General features: G+C 36.5%; 1 protein-coding gene across 1 annotated transcript in view; it reads right to left on the bottom strand.

Moving 5' to 3' along the window:
- LOC142323295 (VWFA and cache domain-containing protein 1) overlaps positions 1–14,784 on the bottom strand; it is a 98,532-nt gene extending 83,748 nt beyond the window's left edge. The window contains exons 1-2 of the mRNA XM_075362757.1: positions 14,281–14,784; positions 10,021–10,089 (exon numbers count right to left, since the gene is read on the bottom strand). Coding sequence (XP_075218872.1) covers positions 10,021–10,089; positions 14,281–14,574 — 363 coding nt within the window. The 5' untranslated portion in view covers positions 14,575–14,784. The remainder of the gene's footprint in view (positions 1–10,020; positions 10,090–14,280) is intronic.
- Positions 14,785–15,277: the final 493 nt, after the last annotated feature.

Raw genomic sequence — 15,277 nt, 5'->3', positions numbered from 1 at the left:
ATTGCTTAATTATAATGATATAAAAATGCTATATAAATTTTAATTATTTCACTGATTTTACAGAGGTAGAAAAAAAAGGATAAATTTTAAATATTATCAATGAAAAGGGATTTGGCTACAGGATTTCATTGCACAATTTCAATTCTAGTTAAAAAAAAAAAAAAAAAAAAAAAAAAATAGCAAGAAATCTGGGTGAATATATAACAATTAATTGATTTAGCATGCAGTGAAGATCATTTTATCAATTACTATAAAAAAAGAATAAACAAGTAATATTGAAGAATGCTACACAACAGTTTAGATTTAGAAAACAAAGAAGTAGATGAGATGAATTAGGATTAATCACTCCAAGTGTCAATATATTTGCATTAAAGTAAGGAAGATCATTTAAAAGGAAAATTTTAAAAAGGTTTTAAAAGGATCAAGGAAAGTTTTAAAACCGGTGCTGCCACTGCACAATAGGAGGGGGGGGGGGGGTAGGTTTGCCTACAGGGGAAGCTTGTTTTGTCCTTGAAACATCCTGAAAAGATCACTGCAATATTTTTCTTCAATAGAAAGTGGCAGCCTGGTGAGTGAAGATGTGTTTTCAGTTCGCAGCAAATTATTGATTTCACAAAATAGATGAAAAAACAAGGTTTGTGTCAAATTTTGTTTGAAAACCAGGAAATCAGCTTCAGAAACTTATGAAGTCTTAAAAACAGCTTCCGAGGATACTTTTCTGAGCTGGTCGCATGTTTTTATGTGGTTCAATAAATTCAAAGGTGGCCACGAATCAGTCAAAGATGTTCCCTGGTCTAGCCAGCCTTCAAAAATCAATAAACATATTGTGAAAATTCACAATTGAACGTCAGTGCGTCTACACACTGACCATAGACTTACAATCAGGGAGATGGTTGATTAACTGAATTTAAGTTTCAGTTTAGTCAATTTTAACTGAAGATTTGAACATGAGTCAAAAGTCCATAAAATTCATTCCAAAGCTGTTTTCAAACCACCAGAAACAACACTGGCTTGAAGTGTCCTTAAACTAATTAATTGGGCCAAAACTGACTCAGATTTGTAAAATAGAGTAATTCCAGCTGAAAATTCATGGGTTTGTGGGTAAGACCCAGAAACAAAGCCACAATCATAGCAGTGGAAGGGTCCAAGTTTGCCACACCTAAAAAAAAGGAAGAAAGTTGGTTGAATGTGAAGAAAATGCTGGTGGTTTTCTTCGATCCTACAGGTATTGTACATCACAAATTTGCCCTCAGGGGGCAGATAATCAACTAAAAATACTCTCTTCAGCATTTGCACAAAATTTCAAATTCCTATGCTTCCGCAATCCCTATTCTCCTGATTTAGCTTCTGCTAAATTCTACCTTTCCTAAATTGAAATTTTCACTGAAAGAAGACTGATTTTTTTTTCGCTTTATGATACTGCCACATATGCTTGAAGTTTGTACATGGGATATGAAAATGGAATTTTTAAGCATATGAAAAATGCCATGCCTGAACGGGGTTTGAACCCGGTACCTCCAATGAAAGAGCAAGATGCTACCACTCTGCCACTCAATTAAAGACATCCAGGCAAATACAGAGATGATTTTTAACACACTTAAGAAAGAAAATTTCCAGGAATGCTTCCAAAAGTGAAAACACCATTGGAGTTGGTGTGTTCAGTCAGAAGGGGACCACTTTGAAAGAGACCTATCAGAATAGCCTGTAAATACTGTCATTTTGAAATTACAAGCCGTCACACCTCGTAGATTTTGATAATACTACATTCAAGCTGACAGAATTTTTGTCTAATACTACCTCCAATATTAACACCCCTCCAACTCTCCAACCATAATCAAAGAAAGATGTTTTATTTCAAATGAAATGGTTTATATTGGCTACTTAATTTCATTTTAATCCCATTTTATGCATAATTAATAATATAGTACTGCTGTATATGAAGTGATACATTGAAAGCATGCCAGTATGTAAGTGTACTTACTTCTTCTTTATCTGAATCTGGTTAATATTTTAAATTTACGTGTAAATTATGATGTGTATAATAAATCCGAAACGTTCCTAACCTCCGCAAACTTCTTCGGCAAAACACCCGCAATGGGAGATCCTCAAAATAAACAGTATTGCAAATTATCACAAATCTAAAGGAATTAACTGACAAAAAAATTTTCAGGCCTGAGTGAGGAGGTTAGGTTACGAGAAGTTGATTAGTTCCTTTAACCATCATATTACAAATTATTCTATATCTAAGAAATTTATAACTACCTAAATTTGCAAATGATCCTAAACCACCATAAAAATCGAGATTCTGCTCAAGACTTTTCTGAAGCAGAATTCTCAAAACCTGTAAAAACTGACTAAATTTTAATATAAAGTTTTGAATAACAAAGAGATTTTTTTTTTATTGTTAAATGGATAAGGGATGTTTTTATAATCTAGATCACAAAAATATTTAAGCATAAAATGTGCTCCTTTCAGTGATTGTGCCCCCTTTTTTTTAGTAAGTATAAACAAATTAAAATATGATACTATTTGATGGGGAATAATGATTTTTTTTTTTGTCACAACTTCTAATCAATATTCTACACACAAACTGAAGAAATTTCAGAATTCAAAAAAGCTCACCAAATAACCTTGTTTTGAAATATACTACTTTCAGGAAAATAATTTTCTAACAGCAGAAATTCATCAGAATTACATGTATACCATGAATTGGCATATCCCAGCCCCATAGGGGGAAGACACCCACCTTGTGACGTTACTGGTCGCCACACCACCCCCTCCATTCCAAGCCCTGAGGGGCTTTACCAGAGGTTGTGTTTAGACCCTCTAACTGATTACATCTCACAGTCATCAGCCAGGCTTCGGTCGGGATGCCACCGATGTAAATGCCTCAGCAGACATTTGCATCAGTAAAATACATAGCAAATTTTGCCTTCACATAGGCCTCAAACGAACATCTTCACATTCAACCTAACATGATTCCCTCAAACTAACTGACTGAATACGCAGAAGCACGACCCCGCACCTAGTCCAGATCTGACAGCACCGTTCGTGACTGTGAATGCCTCAGAAAACAAATGAGTTTAAAGTTAAATCAGTGCTCCACTCATACCAACCAAAATTACGTCTTACGCAACATAGAAATTCAGACCTACACCCAAATAAATCGACCAATTTAGATCACCTAACAAGGGAAACGCAACCTCATTCCAATCCGCGCAGGAGCCAGGGACACACCCCCGCACCACCTCACGGTCCCATCATGGTGTATCGTGTGGCATTACCAAGTCACGATCAGGACCACCACCAGCAGAAGCCACACCACCGGTCACACAGGATAACTACCCCGGCAGTGCGGCCACCCCCACCAGCGAGAGCCCCAAATCGAATCACAAACAATACCAATATAATTATGGAATGATGCTAATGTGCCTACTTCCAACCAATCCAATGCCTAAGCCGGAACCCTAGCCACCTGGGATCCTACCACAGTCGAGTACCTCGATTAAACTCCCTCTGCAGACCTACATACCGCAAGGGCGTGGAGAAAACCAGCCAATATAGACCGCTCCTCGTGAATCATCCAGTTAATACAGAGATCGAGAAAGGAATGTATTATCTCAAGTTCCCTAACAGCTTGTAAACATCCAACTTCGTATCAAGGACAGATGCAAAGGACGTGGTCCACTGTATCATCAGTCCCGCAATCTGGGCATTAACTCGAATCCACCAAACAAAACCTGGCCAAATCACCTGAAAGGCACCATGTCCGGAGAGAAACTGAGTGATATACCGATTGGGGGAGACCCATGCAATCGCACCTAAATCAATAGCTAAAGGACACTGTAGGACATATACCACGCGTGTAGCAACCTGTGGGGGATTCGTCCCACCTGACCTGCCAAGACACAAGGCCCCAGTCTTCAACCTCTTGCTTTCGTTCTGACATCAATAGGTTATTTACCTTGGAAATGTAACGTTCCTTACGCTCATTAGCCAAGATATCTAATGGTTTGACTGGCTATAACACAGACTGCCTCCCGCAAGACTGTTCTATAACTGCCAGCAAGAGGAGTTGCTGGGCCCACAGCAAAATGTCCACGCAATACCTAAAAGCCATGTGGTGAGCCCAGACAGGCGCACCATACAGCATAATAGCTTCACTGACATCTTTGTAAAGGATACGCATGGTATGGTAATTCAACCCCCAATCGGGGTGAATGACTCTACGGATTTTATAAAAAGCATCAGTGGCCTTTTTTACAACATACTGTAGATGTTCCTTGAACTGAAAATTCTCATCAAGGATAACACCCAGGTATTTTTGAGTTGTAACGTACCAAATGTGGAGACCAGCCATCTGGATTCATCGGGAAGCAGCCAATTGGCCCTTAAGCAACATCATTGTGGTTTTCTCTGGGCTGAAAATCAACTTATGTTGGAGACTCCACAGTCGGAGTGTCTCACAAGCATAAGCAGCTCAGAACTCTACCTTGTTACGTGAATCCCCATCAATCAGTAGCAGTGCGTCATCAGCGTAGGCAACAACACGACAACCACATGGCAACCTTAAACGCAACATCGAATCGAATTCTGTGATCCAAAGAAGGGGACTCAGAACACTGCCCTGATGCCATCCTTTAGTTAAGGTCTTGCAAACCTCTGAGCTGCCATCACACAGGGAAATGGTCCGATGGCTGAAATAACTTGAGAGCACTTCTAGTTCATTTCGTGTACAATTACACTTCTGCATCTGAAGCAGGGCAGAGGGCCACCATAAGTGTGTTAAATGCCCCGGATAGGTCCAGAAAAATCCCTAATACATATTTACATGGACTAGAGGAAGCTATATCCATCATCTTAAGTATGGCATCCTCAGTGCTCTTGCCCGATCGGAAACCATACTGTTTGTCCATTAGCAAATGATCAGTGGCCAATCTAACATTAATACACAAATATAGAACCTTCTTAAAAATCTTGCCAATCACAAGCAAGAGCATCAGTGGACGGTAAGAAAAACAATAGGATCTTTGTCGCCACCTTTGAACAACAACACCAAGTCTACACACTTCCAACATGCCGGAAAGTGGCCAGCGAAGAGCAACTTATTATACAGGGTTATCATAAAAGAATGGTGCGGTTTTGAACATGGTTTAAATTAAAACAGAATTACTCACAGATTATGTTTTTTATTTTTCAAATTTGTCGTCTCAAAAATTTTTTTACATAATTAATAAATTTCAATATGTGCGCTTTTAGTCGCTCGACAAATGTCCAAACGATACTCAACTTCTCTCCAAACATTTCTTCGTTAATGGTTGTCATTGCTTCATTAATCCTGTTTTTTAAGCGGTTTAGGTCGCGAATTTTTTGTGTATAAACAACGCTTTTGATGTACCCCCACCACAAGAAAAAATCGCAAGGTGTCAGGTCTGGACTCCTTAGAGGCCAAAGTATGGGTCCTTGCCGGCCTATCCATCGATCTACAAATTTTTCGTTCAAAGCGTCCGTGACCGATGCATTGAAGTGCGGGGGAGCACCATCTTTTTGGAAATGAAGTCGATGAAGAGTTTTCGAGTTCATCCGGCTGAGGAAAGCAATAATCGGTTAACATGTCAAAATACGCGACTCCATTAATTGTTTTTTCAGTAAAGAAGAAAGGCCCTATTACACGATTTTTCATCACGCCACACCAAACATTAACTTTAGGCGAATCGCATTGTTTCTTAATAATTGCGTGTGGGTTTTCAGAGCCCCATATTCGTGAATTGCGTCTTAACGCACCCATTCGCATGGAAAGTAGCTGTAAAAATTATATCGTCTAAAAATGATTCGTTTTCACTTATTCTGTCCCGACATTTCAACAGAGAAATTGTAACCACTTTACACCATCATCGGGTTTCAATTCCTGCAGCATCTGGATTTTATAAGCGTGTAATTTCATTTTTTTACGTAAAACTTTGTAAACTGTTGATTTTGGAATACCTAATTCGACGCTTCAACGGGGGATGGACTTCTGAGGACTTCTAATTGCCGTTCGTCTAATTAGTTCAACCCTTTCGTCCGGTACACTTGGTCTGCCGGTTGATTTCTGTTTCTTAACCGATCCGGTTTCTTCGAATCGTTTGAACCGACGTGTTATGTTATTTTTATGTGGCGGATCTCTTCCGAATTCACGTCGAAACGCACGTTGAACTAAAATTACGGATTTTATTTCGGCCATCAATAAAACACACTTTGCTTTGTCTTTATCCGAGAACATAGTAACTCACTAAACTCACCGTAGCAACAATACCAGAACTGACGTTGTGGTTATAACTGCTGATAAACAAACTTTTGAATTGGAGGCTTTCAGGGATACCAATATAACTTCTAGAAATTTTCCTACAATCTTCCTATGAATTACTGAAACCACACCATTCTTTTATGATAACCCTGTATATTCTAGTTAGAGGACCAAGGACTACTGGAAGCGCTCAGACGAGGAGCTCCACTATGATACAATCATATCCGGGGGCCTTGTGCCATGCCATACTACAGATCACCTGGTGCACTTACACCTCAGTGATCTCAGAAGATTGCAAGTCGCTCTCGAAAATCGCGACTTCCCACCTGACACATCAGTGGTATGAACCTCACCCACCATAGTGTCATCCAGGAGCAATCATTCATATGTCAAGGACATGGTCCGTATCAATTACCACACCCTTGCGGGTTGACAAGGCTGACTAGAGGACATCTTTCCTGCGCTTATGTCCAAGGGCTCTATACACAACGCCCCAAGGGTCTCTATTCCCTTGCTCCTGAACGAAGGAGCGCCAGGAATTACGCTTGGACAACCTAATGCTATGAAAGTACCTAGCCCTCACTCTGTGGTTATCTGCAGTTAGAGCCACACGCCGATTGGGATCACTCTCTCGTTACGCAGCCCTTCTGAGTCAGTTCACAGACTGCTTCATTGCTACCAGAATCCGAGACCACAAACCAGATATACATTCCCGGCCTCTAGGAATGGTGGCTTCAGCCGCCGCCACCACCGTGGAAGTGAAATTTCCTGCCAGGACATCTAATGGCTGGCCGCCAAGGCCTCAAGAAAAAATCTCTAGTCTGGACAAAAACAAAGAGAAGAATTTTGGCCAGTCTGCCCTCCATGCAGGAAGCGCCCCCGGTAAACAGGAAAGTGTCCCTTATGGCCACCGCGCAGCTCATCCGCTATTTCAAAAAGTATCAACTGATGATCGCTAGAACAGTCGTTGACCACAAACCAGTCAAGGACTCTGCAAAGGATGTCCCTACCAATGGTGATGTCAATATTTGTACTTGAAAAGGTCCTTCATCCGTTAACTGTACCGACATTAAGTGGCCAACTGGTCTGCAACATTAAAAACCTCAAAATTGTGCTGCACAATGTAACTGTCAATTAGGCCACCGCCATGATCAGTGAACTCATTGTGCCAGAAAAGTGACTTCGCATTAACATCGGCACCAATAAGGATTGGACCATTACCCACAATACTAAGGATCCTATCCCATCTCGCTAGGTGTTCCTCAGTGGGATCCCTGTATTGGAAATATGAACTAACAACTGTAAGGTTCTATCCGCAAATGGCAAGTCTAACCACAACATGATGCGCGTCAGAAACATGCCGTATAAGAACACTATCAAGCAACTTCCTGTATAGAATAGCAGACATACAGGTATGCCCTACACAAAACTTTTTCCAGCTGTGAAAGCCTGGCAGATCATCCCTAATTACATATGGTTGCTGCAGAAGGACAACATTGAGGCTCCATCTCTCTACAATCTCACCTAACTCAACCCTGGACTACATAAGCACCCTGGGCATTTAGTTGATTGAACCTAACCATCTAAGGAATTAAAGTACAACGCAACGGCCCTTATGTAACAGCCACACTCCCTACTAACAACTGGGTGCTCATGATTCTTATGCAACCTCTTACAGTTAGCACAGGCCAGAGCCTCAGACCTATCCAAACAATTATCATGCTTGTTGCCCTCCTCACCACACTAAGGCAAACTTACAAAATTTAGCCCTGTGACCATATCTGCAGCACTTGACACATCTTTGTACATCCACATACTCTTTTACTCGGCAGGACCCTAAATCAATATATAGTCTGCCTGCAGACGTAAATTTTTGAAAGAGACCAGAACATACCTCGAAGAATTCGTGATACTTCTGGGTATCACGCCTACTCATTTTAAAGACCAACCTGCAGTCCCACCAGAAGGCGGCTTCATCCAAATCAGTGTTCTGCTCACTAATAAGGGACAAGACATCTTCATCGGTCAGGTTTGGTCAATATCATAGACTATAACACAGGGCCTACACGTTCTCTTCAAGTCTACTTTCACATTCAATTGCTTAACCACCGTGGAATTTGTAACTGCCTAAATGGTCTCCATATCATCCGCTACCACAACTAATCCCTTGCCGGTCTCTTTAATGTTCCCAATTTTAAGACCTTTCCGATCACCATGAAGGGCAACCTGGAGGTCTTTCTTCAGCTGACTGCTGGACACAGTCGAGCCCTCTGCCCTATTAACAATTGTAACCTAAGGTTTCTTAGAGGACTGGATGGTTTCATGTCTGCCCCTGAACACCTCAGCATACCTACGCAGTTGCACCCAGGCTGGGGCCGGTTTCTGAGCTACAGTTATTTCTTTAGGCCTTGAGGCAAGATTTTCAAAACCCTCGACAAGAGCTGTGAAATCCACTTTGAAGAATTCGAGTTGAGGCAATAATCTCCTCTTGGTAGCAGTACTAGTACACTTAGGGTTTGCTAAATAGGAAGACAAGCCACCCAGTTCCGCCAAAACATCACAGGTCAAAGAAGCAGAGCTGCCAGGCCTGCCCCCGGCTTGCAAAATCTCTTCAATAAGTGGGTTCATACCCTCCCGGGTGGTCACCCCTATATCTACTTCTGAACTATCATTGTCTGGACCAGTGTTCAAGGAGGTCGAAGGATAAAGCTTCGGCTAGGCTTCTTGATCTGTCATGGTCGGAGATGCCCTGACCTAACAGTATATGAACAAAATACTTGCTGTATTCCTTCTACTTAAGAGATATTGGGCACAAGCAGCAAGCCACAGCCAGCTAGAGACCTTCAGTTACAGATTACGGCCCCCGCTCTAAAAGAGTGCAAGCAGGACTAAGGGTAAAGGCCCCTTTGCTAGTTGTAGGGCGCAAAACTGTTGTAACAGTTCTCAGACAGCAAGATTGTGAAACTGGGAAAGGTATACAATCGACCAACAGCTCAAAAATAGCAATGAAAAAGACTTTATACAACACAAACCTCTGCTCATGAAAAGAGACCAGAGGTTTGGTCTCTAACAGCTGCTCTAATTGCTGCTTTAACAGCAGAAATTAATCAGAAATAAAGGTATACCATGAATTGGCATATACAATTTCTGACTATTTGATTACATAATCAACATGAGATTTTGAACATTTTCATTTTCCATAAAATATTATAAAGTTCAAGCAAATAAATTTTAAAATACAAAAACAGAATAAATCAGTTTTGTAAATTTTATTAAAGAATGGCATCTTAACTAATTCTCCATTAAAATATCACTACAGGCAGGATTTTAAATACCTTGTAGACTGACTAGTTAATAAAACATACATTCTTTATCCTGGTCTTGGAGGAACCTGACTGCAAGAGGTCTGTAAGAAACAGCTTTGTATCAAACTTTTCATTATCTAAATTTAACAAATTACTGTTACTTAGCACTATAGAAATATCAGCAGACATGAGACTATTCAATACCCTGTTTCATAAAAACCAATACTTCTTTTAAAAATAATACTTATGGAAGCATTCCAAATATTAAACGAAAATATTATTCAAAAACATAAAAAATAACTATATCCCCTAACAAGTAGTAAAATCTTAATCATAACGTTTTACAAAATCTCTTGCTAACTGATTTTAAAATTAAGCATATATTCACTTAGCTAAAGTCTAACATTATGAAGAAATTTAATTTGTTACCTTTTTAAGATACTTATCTTCATCTGCGTTTTTTATGCTATGCTGCCCTCTTATTGAATTGAAAACCTCCTAAAATAAAAAAGACAGATTACTTACAACACAAAAAGTAAATTAGATCTGACCATAGCTTAAGGTCATTACATTAAGCTTGCAATAAAATAAACAACTAATTGCTCCTGAAATATCTAATCCTAACTTTAACTAAGGTTTTTACTATATGAAAATGTAGAACTAGAATAATTTCATTAACTCATCAAAGTATGCAGATACGCGCATACAGTGTGGATCGATGAATTAATATTTATTACTATTACAATATAATTGCAACTATTACAACAAAATATGCATGATAAAGCCAATAATAACTCACACATATGTTATGCTAAGTGTACACACGATACATATGTTATGCAGTCTTGAGTTATTGTACCAGGTTATCCATGTGACGAAAAATGTAAATGAGCATCCCTCTTCCGTACCGTTCTGGTTCTACTACAATTACTGATAACTTACTGACTGAATTGGATTTCAGGAAGAAGTCTCAAGAATCAGAAAGGCATTGGATTGAATAGATTATCACTATCAGCTAATAACCCACTTATCTTAAGTCTGAAGGTCAATGCTCAAGAATTATGTAATTCAGTTGTGTTTACAGCTTCTTCACCTTCATGTTCATATGATCTATTTTTTCACGCAATGGATGTGACTTTACATTATCATTTAAATTATCGCAGTTTATTGTTTTATCAGAAGATAGTGAGTGAATCCTTGCATACATATTGTATGACCACAGTGTTTTATAAAAATCTAAGAAATATCCAGATCGCAGAAATCAAATGACATTAAATGTAAAAAAGAGTTTTGTTGTCAAAAAAGAATTTATACAGTTGATTCTCAGCAGAAAAAGTTTCAAAAAAGTGATAAAACAATCCCCACAAAATAAAAATACTGGATTTTCCATCATATTTTAACTAAAACATAGGTTTGTAGATATTTTACATTATGGATTACAGTAAAACCACCAGATCAAGATTTATAGTGTAATGAGATTGGCATATCTTCCTATACATGTGTAGACTAGAGTTCATACCTTCATGAAGTTTGCGTCCACATTATATTACAGGAATCCAGTGATAGGTGGTGTAGGAGTAACTCTAAAAATAGACAATGCAAAAATAGATCCTAGAAAATATAACAGAGGTAGGTTGACTGATTATAACTGGATCTTCAGAGGTATTACGTATGGAATTAAAATTGGTTCTTCATTTCCAATCCAACATGTGGGAGTGAAATTTTATTAGCAATAATCAAACATTTTACATTTTGCCTGGCACTACTATAAGTAACAGTTGGAGGTCTTATTATTGTTGTTTGCAGTTCAAAAGTTACAACCATATAACAGTTAACCACTCAATAAACTTTGTCAATCTGGACACTGATGCTCATATGAAAATGATAGAAAGAACGTGGCATGAAGTTCAGGCAAATGTGCCTAGATATGGTAACCAAAAACACCATTTAGTCAGCCACATGGCCAAATTCATGTTTTGGTGACTCAATCCAAACTAGAAATTATGAATCCACGCCTAATTAAAAGCAACAGAACAACTTTACAATGGTTCTGAACAGCAGCAGCCAGGCACACTGCCTCCAATAGACAATTATCAATCTTCTACGACAACTTTTAAGGGTAGTTATGTATATTTTTATGAGTTTCCAACTAAAAATAAATGTTTTTTTTTTTTTTTTTACTGTTAATACTTGATTTAGATCAATATGTTTCAAGATAAATGAGTTTAGAGGCAGGGGGAAATTGTAAAAAACTATCTTACATTTGGTTACATGTGTAATCACATACCAAATTTCGATACCATGTGTAATCACTTTTAATTTGATTTTTTGACTGCCTCCCCCAGTCAATATTATTTATATTAATCCTTCAATAAACAAAGCACGAAAAAGTCAGAGCTTGATCTTTCCCTGCTATGGATTCAACGTTTTTTTTTTTCATTTACACCCCACATACATATTTATGAATTTCACAATTTATTTTTTATAAAACTCCAATAGTGTATATGTACAAACTAAAAGTGTAAACTAAAAATGTATATGTATGAACTAAAAGTTCATGGAACTTATACTTAGTAATCACAAAACTTTTTTAATACTTACAAACCACACACCTACAAACAGCATGTAATATACACAAAAAACCAACCTAAGCAATACTTTTTAAAGTTAATGTATTATATAACTATTTGTATTGGTCAATTAAAAAGCGTGTTCAAATGGTTGCAATTTGTATTTTTTTTTGTCCATGATGATCAATGGTCAAAATTACATAAAACTATCCTTCAGCTCATAACTCAAATAAATAGAAATAACTCAATCAAGCAAAAACAAAGCAGGCTGTAAACACAAAACGATAGCTTGTCCCCCCCCCCCATATTTTTACTCAATAAGAGGTTCTTTCTGATGCACCAAAATATCTTGAAGATTTTTATTTAATTCCGTTCTTAATATAATGATAAAGTTTAAACTACTACACTGCATCTTGGTCATGATAATATATCTAAATTTGTAATTAATTTTGGACTCACCTCCAATTTTGATGAAATTTGAAATATAGCTTATTTAGGAACTAAGAAATTTGTTATAATTGAAATTATTCATTGGAAACACTTTTCAACTTAGTTACGTCTCTCATAAGTTACACAGTACTGTCACCAAAAGTTTTATAATTCAGCATTGTACCAATGTAACACACATTATTTTCAGAATAAATAATTGGTTACTGTATACAACTATGGACTCAGCCTAACTATCGGCAATTTAATATTTAAGGTTAATTTGAGAGGTTAGCAAGCAAAAACAAGCATTAGGTTATGTTGATATGGTACAAAGTTCAGTACACAGAATCATTAGTTTCCTAACCTTAAACTTAACCTATCTTAATCTAGTCTTAAGTGAATCTATCTAATTATTAACTTAATTTCAGTGGAGCCAAATTATTTAGTGCAAACTGCATCAAATCAGAGATGAGTCCATAGTTCTATATAATTACCTTTAAATTGCTGAAACTCCAGAGCCTCCCTCACTAGACAGGTGAAATTTTGCTAACAAATAAAAAATGATGACTAAATAACTAACAATTTTTTTTTACATTAGACATTGCACATACTGTATGGTCTCTATGACAACTAGCCTGAATAATTTAAACTCTAAATTGGATACTTTTTTTTAATTAAGCATTTAAATGACTTCTACCCAAATGACTTAAAACATTGAAAACTATTATATTCTGAAAATTACAAGTAATAAAAGGAATCATGAATCAAATTTTAATGAATTTTCGGTATTTATGTATTAACGCCACTGCAGCTACAGCTTTATTTAAAAACAAAGTAGTCAATCGGATTTCAGTGGAAAATGGGCTGATATAGAGTTTAACATAGATTCAAAACAGTCTCTTTATTAATTTTAATAAATGGTTATGGTTATTTATATTTATTTATTTTATAAATATAATTTAACCAAACTTAACCTACGCTCGCTAACCTTGACTGATTAACAGGTGTGTTTTGATTATTTAAATAATAAATAATTGCAATAATTACTGAATTTATTAAATAAATACTCAAAAAATTACAGTGTTAATTAGTCAAGTTAAGTTTGGTTAAATTATATTTATAAAATAAATATAAATAACCATTTATTCAAATTAATAAAGAGACTGTTCATTTTCCACCGAAATCCGATTGATTACTTTGTTTTTAAATAAAGCTGTAGCTGCGGTGGCGTTAATACGTAAGTACCGAATTTTCATTAATGAAGTTCACAGTTTTAAACCTTAGTAATAGGTTCATTCTCCAAATGATTTTATTACAGGTCAATATCCCACCACTTTTTTTGTTTTGTCAACAAAGAAAAAATACTTAAAACTGAGAAACTACTTTTTTTAAATCAATTAAAAATTGAAATTCACAGTAAAAAAAAAATCTTGTCTGAATACAACATTAACAATAAAAAACAAATCGGTAGGCCAATCATGAATCATAGTAGCAGTTGGCCAGTGATAAACAAGTAGCCAGTATGTATGTATATATGAAGATTATATATAGAGCAATACCCCAGTCAAACATCACATTACATTTTATGGTTGAATTAAACGTTTATATGTCTTAGACCTAAGTTTTATGTCTATTGCGAATCTAATTGATTAATTACAGCAGCACTAACAAATTAAACTGCTAAACTCACCTGAACTACATGAATGCCTAGTTCCTTATCAGCCAGTTGTCTCAAATCTATAGCTATTGATTTAGCAGCTACTTTTAACATCACGTTTTTTACATTACTATCATATTTTGCACTGTCAGTTAAATTACTAGGTTCAACTTCATTGTACGATGATGTAAACAACGCGCCTTCTGAGTCAATAACATAACCAATAGTATAAATAAAATAAACCAAAACTGTATACACACTCAACGTTCGTCTAGTTATTACTGAAATCGAATTTATGTATTTCTGAAAGTCAGTGTATCCCAACATAATTTAAATGAGTAGCAGTAATACCTTATTTACATTTAATGCAGGTTATGTAAGAAAGTGTAAAACGCCATTAAACTCCAAAAATCAATTATAAATACAAAAAACCACAATTAAAACTGAACCAAATATTTTGTTAATGTACATTACGTAATTTAACAATAAAACAAAAAAACATAGATTATTCGCCTAACATAAATACCAACAATAACTATCTACGACTCGCCATTCTGAAAAGGTCGAGTTATGGCTACCAACTTGATTCGATATAGCGAACTTAAAAATGTAGTATTGCACCAACCTAGTTTAATTTTTGTTTTTAAATCGTTTAAATGTAAGATTATCAGGCATTTAAAAATACTAATCAAGTGTTACATTTGACATACGTAAATTATGGGCTTAGAAATAAAAAAGGCATAATGTTGCACATTCATTAATTGATTTGTTATATTACTTTCTCATGTTTACAGAGCTAAACTATCCATATTAATATTTTATTGAGCTAGTCTTTAACTGTAACATATCTGTTAACTACTTCACTGACTGTAATGCTCTATCAGTTTTAGTTAACCAAATTTTCATTATTCTTCTAGAAACTTCTATTCCTAAGAGTGATCCATTATTTTTATGAATTCATCTCGATAATAATGATAAATGAATCTTTATTCTCACTGGAACATAAAAATGCATTATATAGTCCATGTCA

This window comes from Lycorma delicatula, chromosome 4 (assembly GCF_047948215.1).
Source record: "Lycorma delicatula isolate Av1 chromosome 4, ASM4794821v1, whole genome shotgun sequence".
In the NCBI taxonomy this organism is placed as follows: Eukaryota; Metazoa; Arthropoda; class Insecta; order Hemiptera; family Fulgoridae; genus Lycorma; species Lycorma delicatula.
This window is presented reverse-complemented; position numbering and strand designations above follow the sequence as displayed.